Source organism: Serinus canaria, chromosome 4A, assembly GCF_022539315.1.
Source record: "Serinus canaria isolate serCan28SL12 chromosome 4A, serCan2020, whole genome shotgun sequence".
Classification (NCBI taxonomy): domain Eukaryota; kingdom Metazoa; phylum Chordata; class Aves; order Passeriformes; family Fringillidae; genus Serinus; species Serinus canaria.
Window position 1 is genome coordinate 15,509,388 of NC_066318.1, and position 12,854 is coordinate 15,522,241.

The following is a 12,854-nucleotide window of genomic DNA, read 5'->3' on the forward strand; positions in this document are numbered from 1 at the left end:
CCATGGCGGCGGGGCCGGTTTGGGCTATGCTGGCGCTGCCCGGAGAGCCGCGACCGGGGCGGCACCGTCCGTGTGCAGCGTGCCCAGCTGGCCGAGAGAGCAGTGGCACCTGGCCGGTACCGCAATAGAGTGGCCAGCAGGAGCAGGGCAGTAGCTGTTCCCCTGTGCTGGGCACTGCTGAGGCACAGACCTCGAGTCCGGTATCCAGCTCTGGGCCCTCAGCCCAGGAAGGACGTGGAGCTGCTGAAGGAATAAAGCTGGGGAAGGGTCTGGAGCACAAATCCCATGAGGGGAGGCTGAGGGGGGTGTGGGAGCTCAGCCTGGAGAAGAGGAGGCTCAGGGGGGTCCTTATCGCTCTGCACAACTCCCTGCAGGAGGGCGAAGCCGGCGGGGTCGGGCTCTGCTCCCGGGGAACAGGGACGGGATCACAGGGACAGGATCTCAGGCTGGGCCAGGGGAGGTTCAGGGTGCACATCAGGAGTAATTTCTTCACAGAAAGGGGATAAGACACAGGAATGGGCTGCCCAGCAAAGTGGAGTCAGGGTCCCTGGAAGTATTCATGGACTGGACATGACAAGCAGTGCCATGCTCTGGTTTACACAGATTAGACTCAGTCTCAGAGATCTTTTCCAAACCTCAGTAATTCTGTGTGCTCAGCAGTGCTGGGGCTGCCTGAGGGGCTGGGGGCTGCTGTGAGTGCAGGGTATGGGTCTGTGTGTGTTCTGTTTGTCAGCACAGGGTCCTGGGGAAGAGAGGATTGTACCCCATGGGCTCAGGACTTCGTTTTGGCCCTGGGCTTTCAGCTCTGCCTCAAAAGCTCTTTGAGAAGCTCCTGAATGAGCCCTCCTCCCGAGCACCTCTCCCTGTGCTCGTCTGACAGATCCAGTCTGATCCAGAGTGTGGATTATGGCCAGGCTGTTTGCTGCCTCTGTGCCTGTGTGTGTTGACTCTGTGGTGTCAGCCTGTCTCTTCTTGGGGTGCTTGAGCCCATCCAGATCTTTGCACTCAAAGATTTTGGTCTCTCTTCAACAAGTTCAGCTAGAAGAGTAAGTCATGGTCACTGGGCATCACCCCATTTGCACCAGTTACAAGTGACTGAGTTGAGATCAGAACCTCTGGAAAGGGGCAGTGCTGGTGTCAGCAGGATCTGGAGAGCTGTAAAGGGCACCAGTGTGCCAGCCAGCATCTCTGAGCTGAGCCCTGGATTAATCCCTATTTTTGCAGGAGTAACACAGCCATGGGCAGCCTTGGTAGCACGTGTGGCCCATCTAGGAGACCTGGAAGCTCCCGCTGCCAAGGCAGCTGTGGGAAATGGGATGTGAGGACCCATTCTCCCCTGTGCCTCTCCCCAGGGCTGGACCATCCCTAGAGCCCCCCTGGAGCTCTTGTGGGCCCCACCAGGGCAGGAGGAGGGGCAGGATAGAAGCACAGCAGGGCTGTGGCCATCAGGGCTCAGGGTGCCACCGAGGCATCTCGCTAGGTGTCCTCCCATCCCTGCTCTGCCGCAGCCAGGGAACAAAAGCTCCTCAGAGCCCGTGGGCTGATAATCACTCCTTGTTTCAGTGCTGGGGTCCTCCCCCTGTCCCTCGGGGAGCTGAAGCACAGAGATCTCTCAAAGTCAGGCAAAACAAGACACTCTGGAGGCTGGAAAACCTCATGGCTTTGTTTTCTCTTGTACTAAACGATACTCCAGGGCTGGGCAGGTATCCCCTACTGCCAGAGCATTGGATGCTGCAGGGCTAATCTCTGCTGGTCTCTGTGCTCCAGCACTCCCTCAGTGTTGCTTCCAGGTGTCCTGCCTGTCCCCAGGAGTACCTGGCACCCCCACACCCCTTGGAATGGGGAGCTCTGGGGTGCTGTGTGGGCTGCATGTACTGGCTGGTGTGCCCAGAGTGGGGCAGGCTGGTCCCAAGCCATGCTGTGGGGTGGATGTGGCCATGGGGGTGTGGGGTTTGGCAGGGCCATGGTGCAGCCTCTCAGAGCAGGTGGAGGTGACAGGCTGTGGTGTGATGCAAAAGCTTGAGTGGCAGGGGGGACAGCTCTGTTGGGGGGACAGCTCTTGCAGGGCTGTGCTGAGAGCTGGGGTGCTCACACAGCCACACTGGCAGAGCACCCTGCACCTGTGCCAGCAGGCTCCTGTCCCCATGGAGGTCCTGTCAGGGCCCTGTGCCAGCAAGCTCCTGTCCCCATGGAGGTCCTGTTAGGGCCCTGTGCCTGTGGCATGGCTGATCCCAGAAGGGCACAATGCCAGTCCAGCTCCTGCTGCTTTTCTCTTGTGTCCATTTTCCCACTTGTAAAGGGGCAGCCCTGGCCTGCTCAGGGCTGCCTGGCAGACTTTTGGCTTGCTATTTTCTTTAAAAGAATTCTGTGCTCAGGCCATGTGCAAAGTTGTTCAGAGCCCCAGAAGAGCTGTCACCTGTTCCTGTGGCATTGCACTGCCCTGGCCTTAGGGCTGGGATCAGTGTGGGACAGGCTGTCCTGCAGGCACTGCTTTGTGTGCACAGGATGCTTTGCTGAACCTCTGGCACTTGGAGTTGCCCCACAGGAGCTCAGGGCTGTGGGAAGGGGCAGAGGCCCTGGTGAGGGAGAGGGGGAAGAAGGGAAGGTTTGACACCCTGATGCTGCCAGGGACAGCAGCAGAGCTCAGTGCCAGCAGGGTCAGGCCCTCTATGGTTGCTGGGGCAGGGGCCAGGCTGGCATGTCACTGCAGTGCCCAGCCAAAGGCACATTTCCTTGGCCCCACACAGCCCCCAAGGAGCCCTTGGGGCTGGCAAGGGGCCATGCTGTTCCCAACCTGTGTGTGCTCCTGGCCCTGCTGCAAGCAGGAGCTGGGAAGCTGCCAGTGCTGGTGATGCTCATTTTGCTGTCTGGGAGTTCCATTAAGCTGGTGTTAACTTCATTAACTTCCTTTAAAACCAGCAATTAACTTGGCCATGGCTGTTGGTCCTGTGCCCACAGCTGCTGTCTGTGGTGGCTGGGATGCACCCACCAATGCACAGCCTTGAACAGGAAATAAAAAACTGATTCTGTCCAAAGACTGTGGGCTTGCTGAGGGGCTGAGCCACCTGAGCGGGTCCCTGACCATGCTGTGACAGGACATGGAGCTTAGCACCCCTATCCCCAAGATGTGAGGGACCCACTGGGCAGTGGCAGCCCTGCAGCTGTGAGGGTGTCCCAGTGAATCCCAGTTCAAACTGGGCTGCTGGGAGTATCAAGGGCAGGGCCTGAGTGCTGCTTCCGACTCTGAAACTGCCCCCAAGGACACTGAACCACAAATACCTGCAGAGCCATGGGGTGGTGCTACCCTTATGCTTTTCCAAGTGTGATGCCAGACATGACCTCCCCTTGCTCGAGCAGTGCCTGGGACCTGGGGGCTTTGGCTTGGGAGGGATGTGTTGGGTTTTTACATTTTTCTTTTCTTTTGTGATCTGCTGGTTCCTGGAGCTGAATAGCTCAGGGCTGACTGCAGTGTTTGTCTCCAAACAGACACTGAGTGCCCAGACGTGATGTCCTGACTCCAGAGCAGGGAGTGAAGGAACTGGGGACACCGTGCTGGTGTGAAATACCTCACAGCTCTCCCCTTGGCTGCATGCTCTTAGTTTGGGGTGGGGACAGCAACAAGACCCTGGGGAAGCTTGATTTGTCCCACCTGAAGAACAACCCCAGCCCCAAGCAGCGTGGGTGCAGCTTGCTTTCTCTCCTCCCTGCCCCAGAAGGCCCTCGGTGGGGCTGGGCGGGTGATGGGGCTGCGAGGTACCAACAGAGCTGCTCTGTGAAACTTGGCTGGGAGCACAGAGGGAGATTGATGTTTGCTTGGGCGCTCAGCCCTCAGCTGCGGGCTCTGCCCACCCCTGCACCAGCTGGGGACAAAAGCCCCGGCCCCGGGTGGCACTGCAGGGCTGGCGTAAGCCCCCCAGGACAGCTGGCAGCTCTGTAAGCTTGGCTCCTGCCCAGAGAGCTGGAGTGAAGGGGCTGAGGGGCCACGCAGGGAGGTTTGCCCTGGGGATGCTGCACATGCTCGGGTGTCTGAGCTCCACCGCAGAGCTGGAACCCCCCCAGCTCTGCCTCATCTTGGGTCCTGTCCCCTGGCCAAGCCTGGGTGGGTGAAAAGGGCTGGGGTGACTGTGGGGAGCATCCCACAGAGCTGAGTGGGGACAGAAAGTGATGAGGTTTGGGGCTGAGAGCTTGCAGGGGGCTCCTGCCCAGCCCTCCTGGCATCTCCCACGTGGGAGTTAAATGTGACAGCCATCAGTTATGGCAGAAAAATCACCCGTGGAGAGGTAATGACATCTATATGGGTATAATGGTGGGTCAGGGCTCCTGTCCCCACAGGGCATCGTGCCCTTGTCCCCTCCCCACGCTGTGAGTGGGAGCTTGCTGCAGTGTTCTTGGCAGAGACAAATCCCCAGCACACAGCGCCCAAAATCCCAGAAAGCTTTATTTGCGTAGGAAGATTGATGCTGTTTAAAAACCCACCACTGCATGAGGTTGGCGTGGCCACCCAGTGCCTGTGGGTGCTGCTCAGACACTGGCACCTCCCTGTTTGGCACTGCCTCTGGTGCTGGGGGAGCTGAGGGTGCCTCCAAATGGGGCCTCCCCAAAAGCAAGTCTGGCCTGGACACACGGTGGGGCCCCATGGGGAGCCCCACGGCAGGGGAGGCATGCACAGGACTGGCAATGGGATGGAGCTGGCTCAGCCTGAGCTTGTGGGTCCCTCAGTCCCCTCATGGGGTGGCCTGGGGCCAGTTCTCTGCTTGCCCCATCTATGAAATGGGTGCATGTGGCTGAGCATGCTGTGGGGCTCAGGGGATGATGCTGCCAGTCAGTCCTGCGAGGAAGAGGGGGATGAGTGGTGCCTGAGGAGCCAGGCCAGGGATCATGGCAGGGGGTTCTGCCTGGGTCTGGTTTCAGAAGGCGGTGCTGGCCTCCTGCCCATATCCCCCTGCCCTGCAGGGTCCATTCTGCCATGGCAGGTGGGTCACTAGAGCACTCACAGTGTTGTGGGGCCACCACAGCCCTGAAGGAAAGGGGTGAATCCTATTTCAATCCTGCCCAGCCTGGAAGACTCTGGGCCCTCTCCTGCACCCATGGCCGTGGGGCCTGCTGGGCTGCAACCTCCTCCAGGCTGACTGAGGGCAGAGGGAAAGGAGAGCATCACCACACTCCTCTCTGGAGGACTTAAGCATCACCTGCTGCTTTTATTTCCTGCAAAGCATGGAGGGTATCCAGGTCTGGAGGGCTGGAAGCCTTGCTGAGGCTGGGGTTCTTGTTGCTCTCCTCTCCAGTGGAGGAACATTAGGGATGAACTTGCCCAGGGGATGCTGCACCTGGATGCCTGGCTGAGGAATGGGGCAATTTTCACCTCCATCTCTCTTCTGGCACCGTGGTGCTGTGGGAATGCAGCAGTCTAGGTATGCCAGCACTCACTCTGCTCCTCCAAAAGGATTGGGCAAGCTTTCCCCACTGCTTTCATCCCGAAAGATCTCCCTTGGAAGATGGGCTGTGGGCCCTACTCTGCTGGTAATGCAGTGCCATCTCCCCAGTGCCAAGTGACTCCCATCTACAACTGCAGTGGCCATCTGACCCCCTTCAGCAGGACTGAGCTTGCCTGCTGCCTGCCTCAGGGCTGGCCTTTCCTTGGAGCAAACAGAGCCTCCTGCCCACTGTCCCTGCCTCAATCCTGCCTGCAGACCTGGGCACCACAGGCAGTTCTGAGCTCTGCAGGGAGGGCAGCATCCCCAGCCTGTGCTTTGCTGTGCATTGGAGCTGGCTGGGGCTGCAGGGGCCCTGTCCATTGCTGGGCAGGGGACTACAGGGCCATAGCCAGCATCCTGTACAGTCCAGGTGCAGGCAGGGGTGCTGCCTGCTCTTTCCTGCAAGCTCCAGGCCAGAGGAGAGAACTGCAGCCTGATCCCTGGCTGCTCGGGGCCCACAGCTCAGTGATGCAGGCTGGAGAAGCAGCAGCCTAAGGTGGTGGGTGTGGAGAAGGGAGAGGGTATTTTTCTGGAAGGTCTTGTTTTCTGGCCACTGGCTGTGCCAAAGTACCTGGGGCTGTCCTGTGCCCCTGGATACCCAGGGCTTCCCCCAGCAGCACAGCATTCCTGGGGAGTAGTTGTTTCCCTGTGCCCTGACAGCACAGCATCCCTGGGGTACCTGGGGTGACACCATGCAGGAAGCAGGAGGGGTCCCTCTCTCCAGCTGACCGTGGGGACCTGTGATTGTTGATCCCCCCCTTTGTGCCACGGGATCCGGTGCGGCACGGGGCTGCCACATGTCCAGGCTCTGAGGCCCAGCCCAGCTGTGCCACCACTCCGGGACAGAGGGAAATGTAGTTCTAGCTGAGCTTGTGGCACCTGGGCACGCAGCGGGGGGAGACACCAAGAGGCAGTCGTACTTTTCCAGCCTCAGGGCACCAGGTGGATGTCCTCTGAGCGCAGCACTTTGTAAACCACCCAGTAGAAGATATTGAAGAGCAGGAAGGTGAAGGGGAAGACGGCTCGGGAGACGGTGTCGATGCGCTTGGCGCGGTCGATGTAGCGCCTGCGGAGGCTCTCCCCCTCCCGCAGCACGGCCGGGGCTCCCGGGGGGCTGAACGCTCCGGGGCCCTCCCCAGCCCCTTCCTTGGGCTGCAGACAGGGGCCCAGCCCGTAGCCTCGCAGGTAGAAACGGCTCTCGCGGCTGAGCTCTTCCTCCTGCCGAGGGAAAGGCCGTCAGACAGAGCACGGCGGTGCTGGTGCTGCGGGGTGAGGCTGCGCGTCCTGCACACCCCTGGTGCTGGGTGCTGGGTGCCCTGCCAGGCTGGGCGCTCTGTCACACAGCCCAGCCATGCAGGCAGAGCTGGCAGTGCTGTCTGTGCACAGCGTAGGGGTGAGCACCGAGCCCCTGCCTTCTCGTCCAGCTTGTGTTTCAGGGTGCATCCAAAGGCAGCCCGACCCTGGCAGCCCGACACATCCCCCCAGCTTCCTCCCAGCTCCGGGGGCAAGAGGGATGGGAGGTGAACTGGTGGAAGGGGGCACATAGGGGTGCAGGGTGCATTGGGTGCAGGGTGCATTTGGTGCAGGGAGCTGAGGTGTGCAGGCACTGCTGTGAGTGTGCTGTGCTTGCTGTGAGGTGGAAGTGTGGCTGTGATGGTGAATAGGAGGGGACAGGCAGCTTGCTGGGGCAGAGCAGGGCAGGGATGCAGGAACCTGGCTACCACCAGGGCTTGCAGGGCACCCCGGTCCCTCCAGGAACACAAGCCCTCATTTCTCCCCATGGCTGCTTGGCAGAGATTGCCTGGGGCAGCAGAGGAGGGAGGCTGAGAGAGCTGGACTCCTTGCTGGTCTCTCTGCCCTTGCTCGCCCTCTCTCTCCTCTTGCTGGCAGAGGGCTGCAGAGGGGGCAACGTGCCCATGGAGTTGCATGTTCATGATCAAGGCTGCAAAACTGCCGTGAGAGTCGCTGGCCGCAGCCCACTGCCATTGTTCAGGGCACTGATTGGGTGCCTCAGGGGCTGGCCAGCAGTGCCTGCCCTCCTCCCCATCGACAGCTGTGCACTATGAGCCACTTGCCATGTTTTAACCTTGGAGAGGGTTATGTGTGCAGAGATGTGATGAGGGACGGGCATGTGCAAGCACAGGCTGCACATCTGGCTTTTTGCTGAGCCCCTGGACTCATTTGGTCTCTGTGGCTCAGCTCAGCTCCCCTCTGCCTTTGTTGGTGCTGTATCTGGCTGTGGTGAGTCCTTTCTTCCAAAGCCTGCTGCAGGTCAGTGCCTCACTTGGTGTCTGGGACACCATCTCTGGCTGGCACTGCCCTCCAGGACACAGGGGCTGCTTGCTGAGGTCAGCCCCTGCAGGCACTCGGCTGGCAAAGGGGCTCTCATGCAGAGAGTTTGTACCCTGGCATCTTTATTTAACTCAGCAATCCACAGGCTAAGCAAGATTTTACAGTGGGAAGAGCAGCAGTGGCTCAGATTGCTGAGGTTAGTTCTCATTTGCAGTACAGTTTTATTTCCCTGCCTCGGGCTGAGTGCCTGCAGCCCCTCTGGATGGGGGGACCTGGGTGCTTTGTGTGCTCTGGGGACCAGCAGCTGCTCCCCCAGCCCAGGGTTCCTGAGCCTGGATTTGGGTGGTCTGTGGGAGGGATTTGCCCTCAGGCTGTGATACGCGGGCTTTGCTTTCTCAGGCACAGGAGCTGTGTGTAGCAGGGCTCTGCTCCCATCTCTGACTGAGCAGCACCCTGGGGTGCTCCTGGCTGCATCCAGTGCTGTGCCAGCAGCACCCCGGGGTGCTCTGCAGCTTCCACCTCAGGGCAGCTGCACTTTGGTCCTTGGGTTGGACAGAGCCTCTCCCTCCCTGCCCTGGGTGGGTCATCTGTGAAAGGCAGGGTGCAAAGATGCCTCTCCTGGCATCCAAGGGCTGATGATGGTGTAGAAGAGAGAGGGTGTCCAGGCCTGATCTCCTCCCTGGAGCTGTGGTTGATTCCCTGCCTCTACCCAACATTCTGGGAGCTTGCCCTGCCCCACACCTCTCCCTGTGCCTCCAGCTGCAAGGTGCTCGTGTGCCCTGAGCAGCTGCCTGTGCAGGAGTGACTGCAGGTGGCTGGGAGTGCCTCGAACCTGCCTGCAGGGAGGCAGAGCCCTCACCCTGCCAGAGGTGTGGGAATGGCTGGGGAGCCCAGGAGCAGCCATCAGTCAGCCTCAGCAAAGGGGACTGTGCCGGTGCTGCTGTACTAAAGGGGAACCCAAGGCATGGAGTGGGGGTGTCCACAGGGAAATCTGCTCCATTCCCATCCCTCTCTCAACACTTCTGAGCCCAGGCATCGGCAGCCACACCCTACGGGCACATACTCTGTGCAAGTCACTAGCCTGCTTCTTCCACAGGCCCTTGCTGCCCCCCAGGGCTGCTCCTGGGGGCTCCTTTGGGGAGGGGAGGGTGAGGCTGGCTGGGGAAGCACGGGGGGCTGCCGCAGGGTCGTGCTTTACCCGGGAGCTGGAGAGCTGCGAGAGCGTCGCGTAGGTGTGCTCGCTGCTGTGCCGGCTGCTCGGCTGCCGCGGGGACTCCAGGCTGGCCGTGCCGCTGCTCAGGCCCTTGTGGCATCCAGCAGTGCGCACCAAACAGAAACAGGACAGCGGGTGACCCGGGGCAGCGGCTCTGGGTGCCAGGATGGGGATGGGGGGAGATGGGGGCTCTGTGTGGTGGGGGAACGAGCCCCCCCAGTGCCCCCTGGCACTGGGAACTGTCTTCAGCACATGCCGAAGGGATTTGGTTGTATGGGATGCTGTGAGCCTGTGTGGTGTGTGTGTGTGTGTGTGTGTGTGTGTGTGTGTGTGTGTGTGTGTGTGTGTTTGTGGGTGTGTGTGTGTGTACTTGTGTCTTCCATGGAGATCTGGTGACTCACAGACTCTTTAAAATGAGAGTGGGGCAGCCACATGCTGACCCCAAGCTTCTTGCAGGCCTGATGCCTGTGTTGATGGGCTGACAGAGGGGAGGATTATTTCCATGAATGAGGGATCCTGCCTCTCCAGATCCTACTGCGCTCCCATCTGCAGCCCAGACCTGTCCCTGGGTGCCACTCTGACACAGTAGTGAGTCCCTGTCACCGCTAAGGAGCCCAAGTTTGGGGCTGCAAGCAAGGGGAAAGGCTGGTTTCCCCCATCCTCACTGTTTATTTTTCTGCATTTTTAGAGGAAGCAGAGCCTGAGGATGTCCCAGCAGGAGAAGGACAGCACCCTAAGCAGGGCCTGAAGCACCCATGGGTGTGGAGCACTGTGCTGCAGTGCCCGTGGGTCCCCAGGGTGCCAGAAGAGCCATCTGTGGCTATGGAACGCAGCCCTGCCCTGGGGGCTGCTGAGAAACTGTCCCTGCAGCCCTGGGGTGTCCCCTCAGGGGCTGAGAACGAGCAGATGTCACGAGAGGGGGGGACTCACCATCCTCTGCCGTCGCTGGCGGCGGCGCAGGCGCATGAACTCCTTGTGCTGGCGTGAGACAAAGTTGACAGCTGCGTACTCCAGCAAGGCGGCGAAGACGAAGAGCAGGCACACGGCCATCCAGATGTCAATGGCCTTCACATAGGACACCTGCCGGGGTGACAGGGGTCTCAGGGACCCACTGCCCCCCACCTGGCTCGTCCCTCCCACTGCCAGCTTCATCCCGCTGCCAGGAAGCTGGGAGCCCTCAGCCTGGGCACATGGACCAGCGTTTCCCCTCAGCATGTGTGGTGCCCCAGGCGATGAGGCTCCAAAGCCAAGCCATCCCCAGGGAAAGGCTGCCCCTGCCCCTGGGGTGCTGCCCAGCAGGCAGACAGCACTGACCTTGGGCAGGGAGGCGCGGGAGCCGGCGCTCTGCGTGGTCATGGTGAGCACCGTGGTGATGCCCAAGCCCACCCGGGCCGGTGCCGCATCCATGTTGATCCAGAAGGAGACCCAGGAGAGGATGACGATGAGTAGGCTGGGGATGTACATCTGGATCAGGTAGTAACCCATCTGCCTCTCCAGGTGGAACTTCACCTCGATGCAAGTGAACTTGCCTGCAGGGAAAGAGGGCCCCAGTGAGTGAGAGGGACCCCTGGGCCATGGGAGGGGGTGGCAGCAGGTCCCTGGGGTGCTCACCTGTGTTGTAGTACTTGGTGCAGTAGCCCAGGTCCTTCTCATCCCTGAGGATGAACTGTGGGAGTGTCAAGCCCTCTGCCACCTGCACAGCCTCCTGCTCCTCCAGCCACTCGAAGATGAGGTCGTTCATGGTGTAGCCAACTGGAGGGGATGTAGGGAGCCATGGGATGGGGAGATGTACCCTATTCAACCCCACCCTGAACAACTGCTTTTTCCTGCTCATGTCCCTCAGAAAAAGTGAGCTGCCAGCTCTTGGGATGGCATGGAATGGGAGGGGATGGAATGGGAGGAGGGAAATGAAGCACAGCTTGAACCCCTCGAGGTACTCACAACTCTCCAGCTGCATGGTGCATGTCTGGATGTCCATGGGGAAGTTCTTGAGGTCCATGGGGCAGGACAGGATCAGTGTCAGCCTGAGGAGGCAGAGGAGAGGAAGGAGTTGTTGGAGCTGGGGCAGTCCAACAGTGGGGAAAAGTTGCCACACAGAAGGCAAGAGGAAAGCTTTGCCTCCCCACTCAGCTACTGCACCAGAGGGGAAGGTTCTACCTAATGCTGTAGAGCACATTGCCATTCTTGAAGATGCGCAGGAGCTTGTTGTCGGTGGTGACCTCGTGGAAATTGGCCCTTTCTCGTTGGCAAAGAACAGGTCTGGCTTCCAATGGAGTCGAGCATGGAGGGGTCGAGGTCGAGGGAGTCGTCGGGGTACTCCCGGTAAGCCAGGCGGGGGTCGTTCCACTGCTGCCGCAGGAACACGTTCACCCGGTAGTCCTGGGACAGGGGGCACCTTGTCAGTGAGAGCACCCCGTGGTGCCCAGGGAGGAGGAGGAGGAGGAGGGGGAGTGGGGAGGAGGTAGAAGGGGCTGCTTCCATTGAGGCTCAACCCTGCTGTTGCTGCGTGCCTGCCACTAATAAAGCAGGGAGCAGGGGCAGCTCCGGAGCCTTCCCATGCTGTTGGGAGCCAGGGGAAATTAAAAAGCCAAGGCCACAGCAGCTGAGAGAAGGAGGAGGAGGTGGAAGACCGGTGACTGCTGCCTGCAGCATTCTGCACATGGCTCTGCGGGCCCGTTGATAGTATTAAAGCTTTTGCAGAAGCACAAATTGGAGTTTTTTTTGCCCTGGGACTTCCTCTGAGGTGTTCCTCATGCACCCAAGGAGGTTCAGGATGGCAGGGGCTAACATCCATCTGCCCCACTGTGACCCTCTGAGGGGCTCTTTCTTCCAGCTCAGGCACAGGGAACGTGACCCACATAGCCAAGCTTGTGTTAGCTGACCCCAGCAAAGCCACAGCCATGTGCCATGGCTTTGCCTGTCCTCACTGCACTGCCATGGATGGCTCCAGAGAAGGAGTCACAGGAGCCCCTGTAAGCACAGCCATGGGCACTAGGACCCACACGCTCCCCAGCACAGCCACTGCCAGCCCCGAGGCCCTGGGAGAGGCTGGCCAAACCCTCACCATGGTGGTCTCGGTGACGGAGCCAAAGCTGTTGATGAAGATGTTGCACGTCACGTTGACAGGCGGACCTGGAAAACAGCGTGAGCCTCCTCTTGCTGCCGACTGCTGAGACACGTGCGGGCACACGCGGGGACACCGGCTCTGGCTGCGTGCCTGAAGGCACACAAGCGTCCCCTCCTGCTGGGGCCACCCCCGGGGCTGGGAGTGACCCCAGCACACCCGTGCTGCCAGACAAAGAGAGCACACAGGGCTGGCAGGAGCAGCTGGGGCTCTGGGCAGGGTGTTGGGACAGGGATGTGGGTCAGGCTCCTGCCCCAAAGCCCCTGGGTCTGGGCAGCCCTAAGCATAGATCTGCCAGGTTTGGAGCCCCACTTCTTCCCTCTTACCTTTGAAGTTGGGCCGAATGCGGGCGTCATACCCTGAGGTTCGTCCCATGAGCTTGTCCAGGAAATCAGAGGGTGACATGGGCTGGGGTGAGCTTCGGGAACCAGCTTTAATCTCCTCCCGCCCTGAGACCAGCCTGTGGGGCAGGGAAGGAGGTTAAAGCTGCTGCCTGCTGGCACCAGGGGTCTGCAGGCACATTTTGGCCTCCCTTGGGGACACTCAGCTGCCAGGGCAGGCGGCTGTGCCTGTGCTGCATCCACTCCAGTGCCTGGTCAGCATGGTGGGGGGATCCCTTCCTTCTGCTGGGATCCTAGTGGCCTTTTCCCTCTCCTGCAACAGCCTGAGTGTTACATGCCTACATTTTGCCTGTCCCTGCTCCACCACGTACCTTGGCATGGGGTTGGGACCAGTGTCTCCTGGCTCCAGG

General features: G+C 60.3%; 1 protein-coding gene across 1 annotated transcript; it reads right to left on the bottom strand.

Moving 5' to 3' along the window:
- Nucleotides 1-6,404: 6,404 nt before the first annotated feature.
- On the bottom strand, nucleotides 6,405-12,544 carry LOC103824234 (glycine receptor subunit alpha-4). The gene is given in 10 exon segments (XM_050974507.1): nucleotides 6,405-6,692; nucleotides 9,910-10,059; nucleotides 10,294-10,508; nucleotides 10,591-10,731; nucleotides 10,921-11,003; nucleotides 11,137-11,212; nucleotides 11,215-11,250; nucleotides 11,253-11,358; nucleotides 12,044-12,111; nucleotides 12,430-12,544. Coding segments are annotated over 10 exon segments (1,242 nt in total). The 5' UTR covers nucleotides 12,509-12,544.
- Between the last annotated feature and the right edge of the window lie 310 nt (nucleotides 12,545-12,854).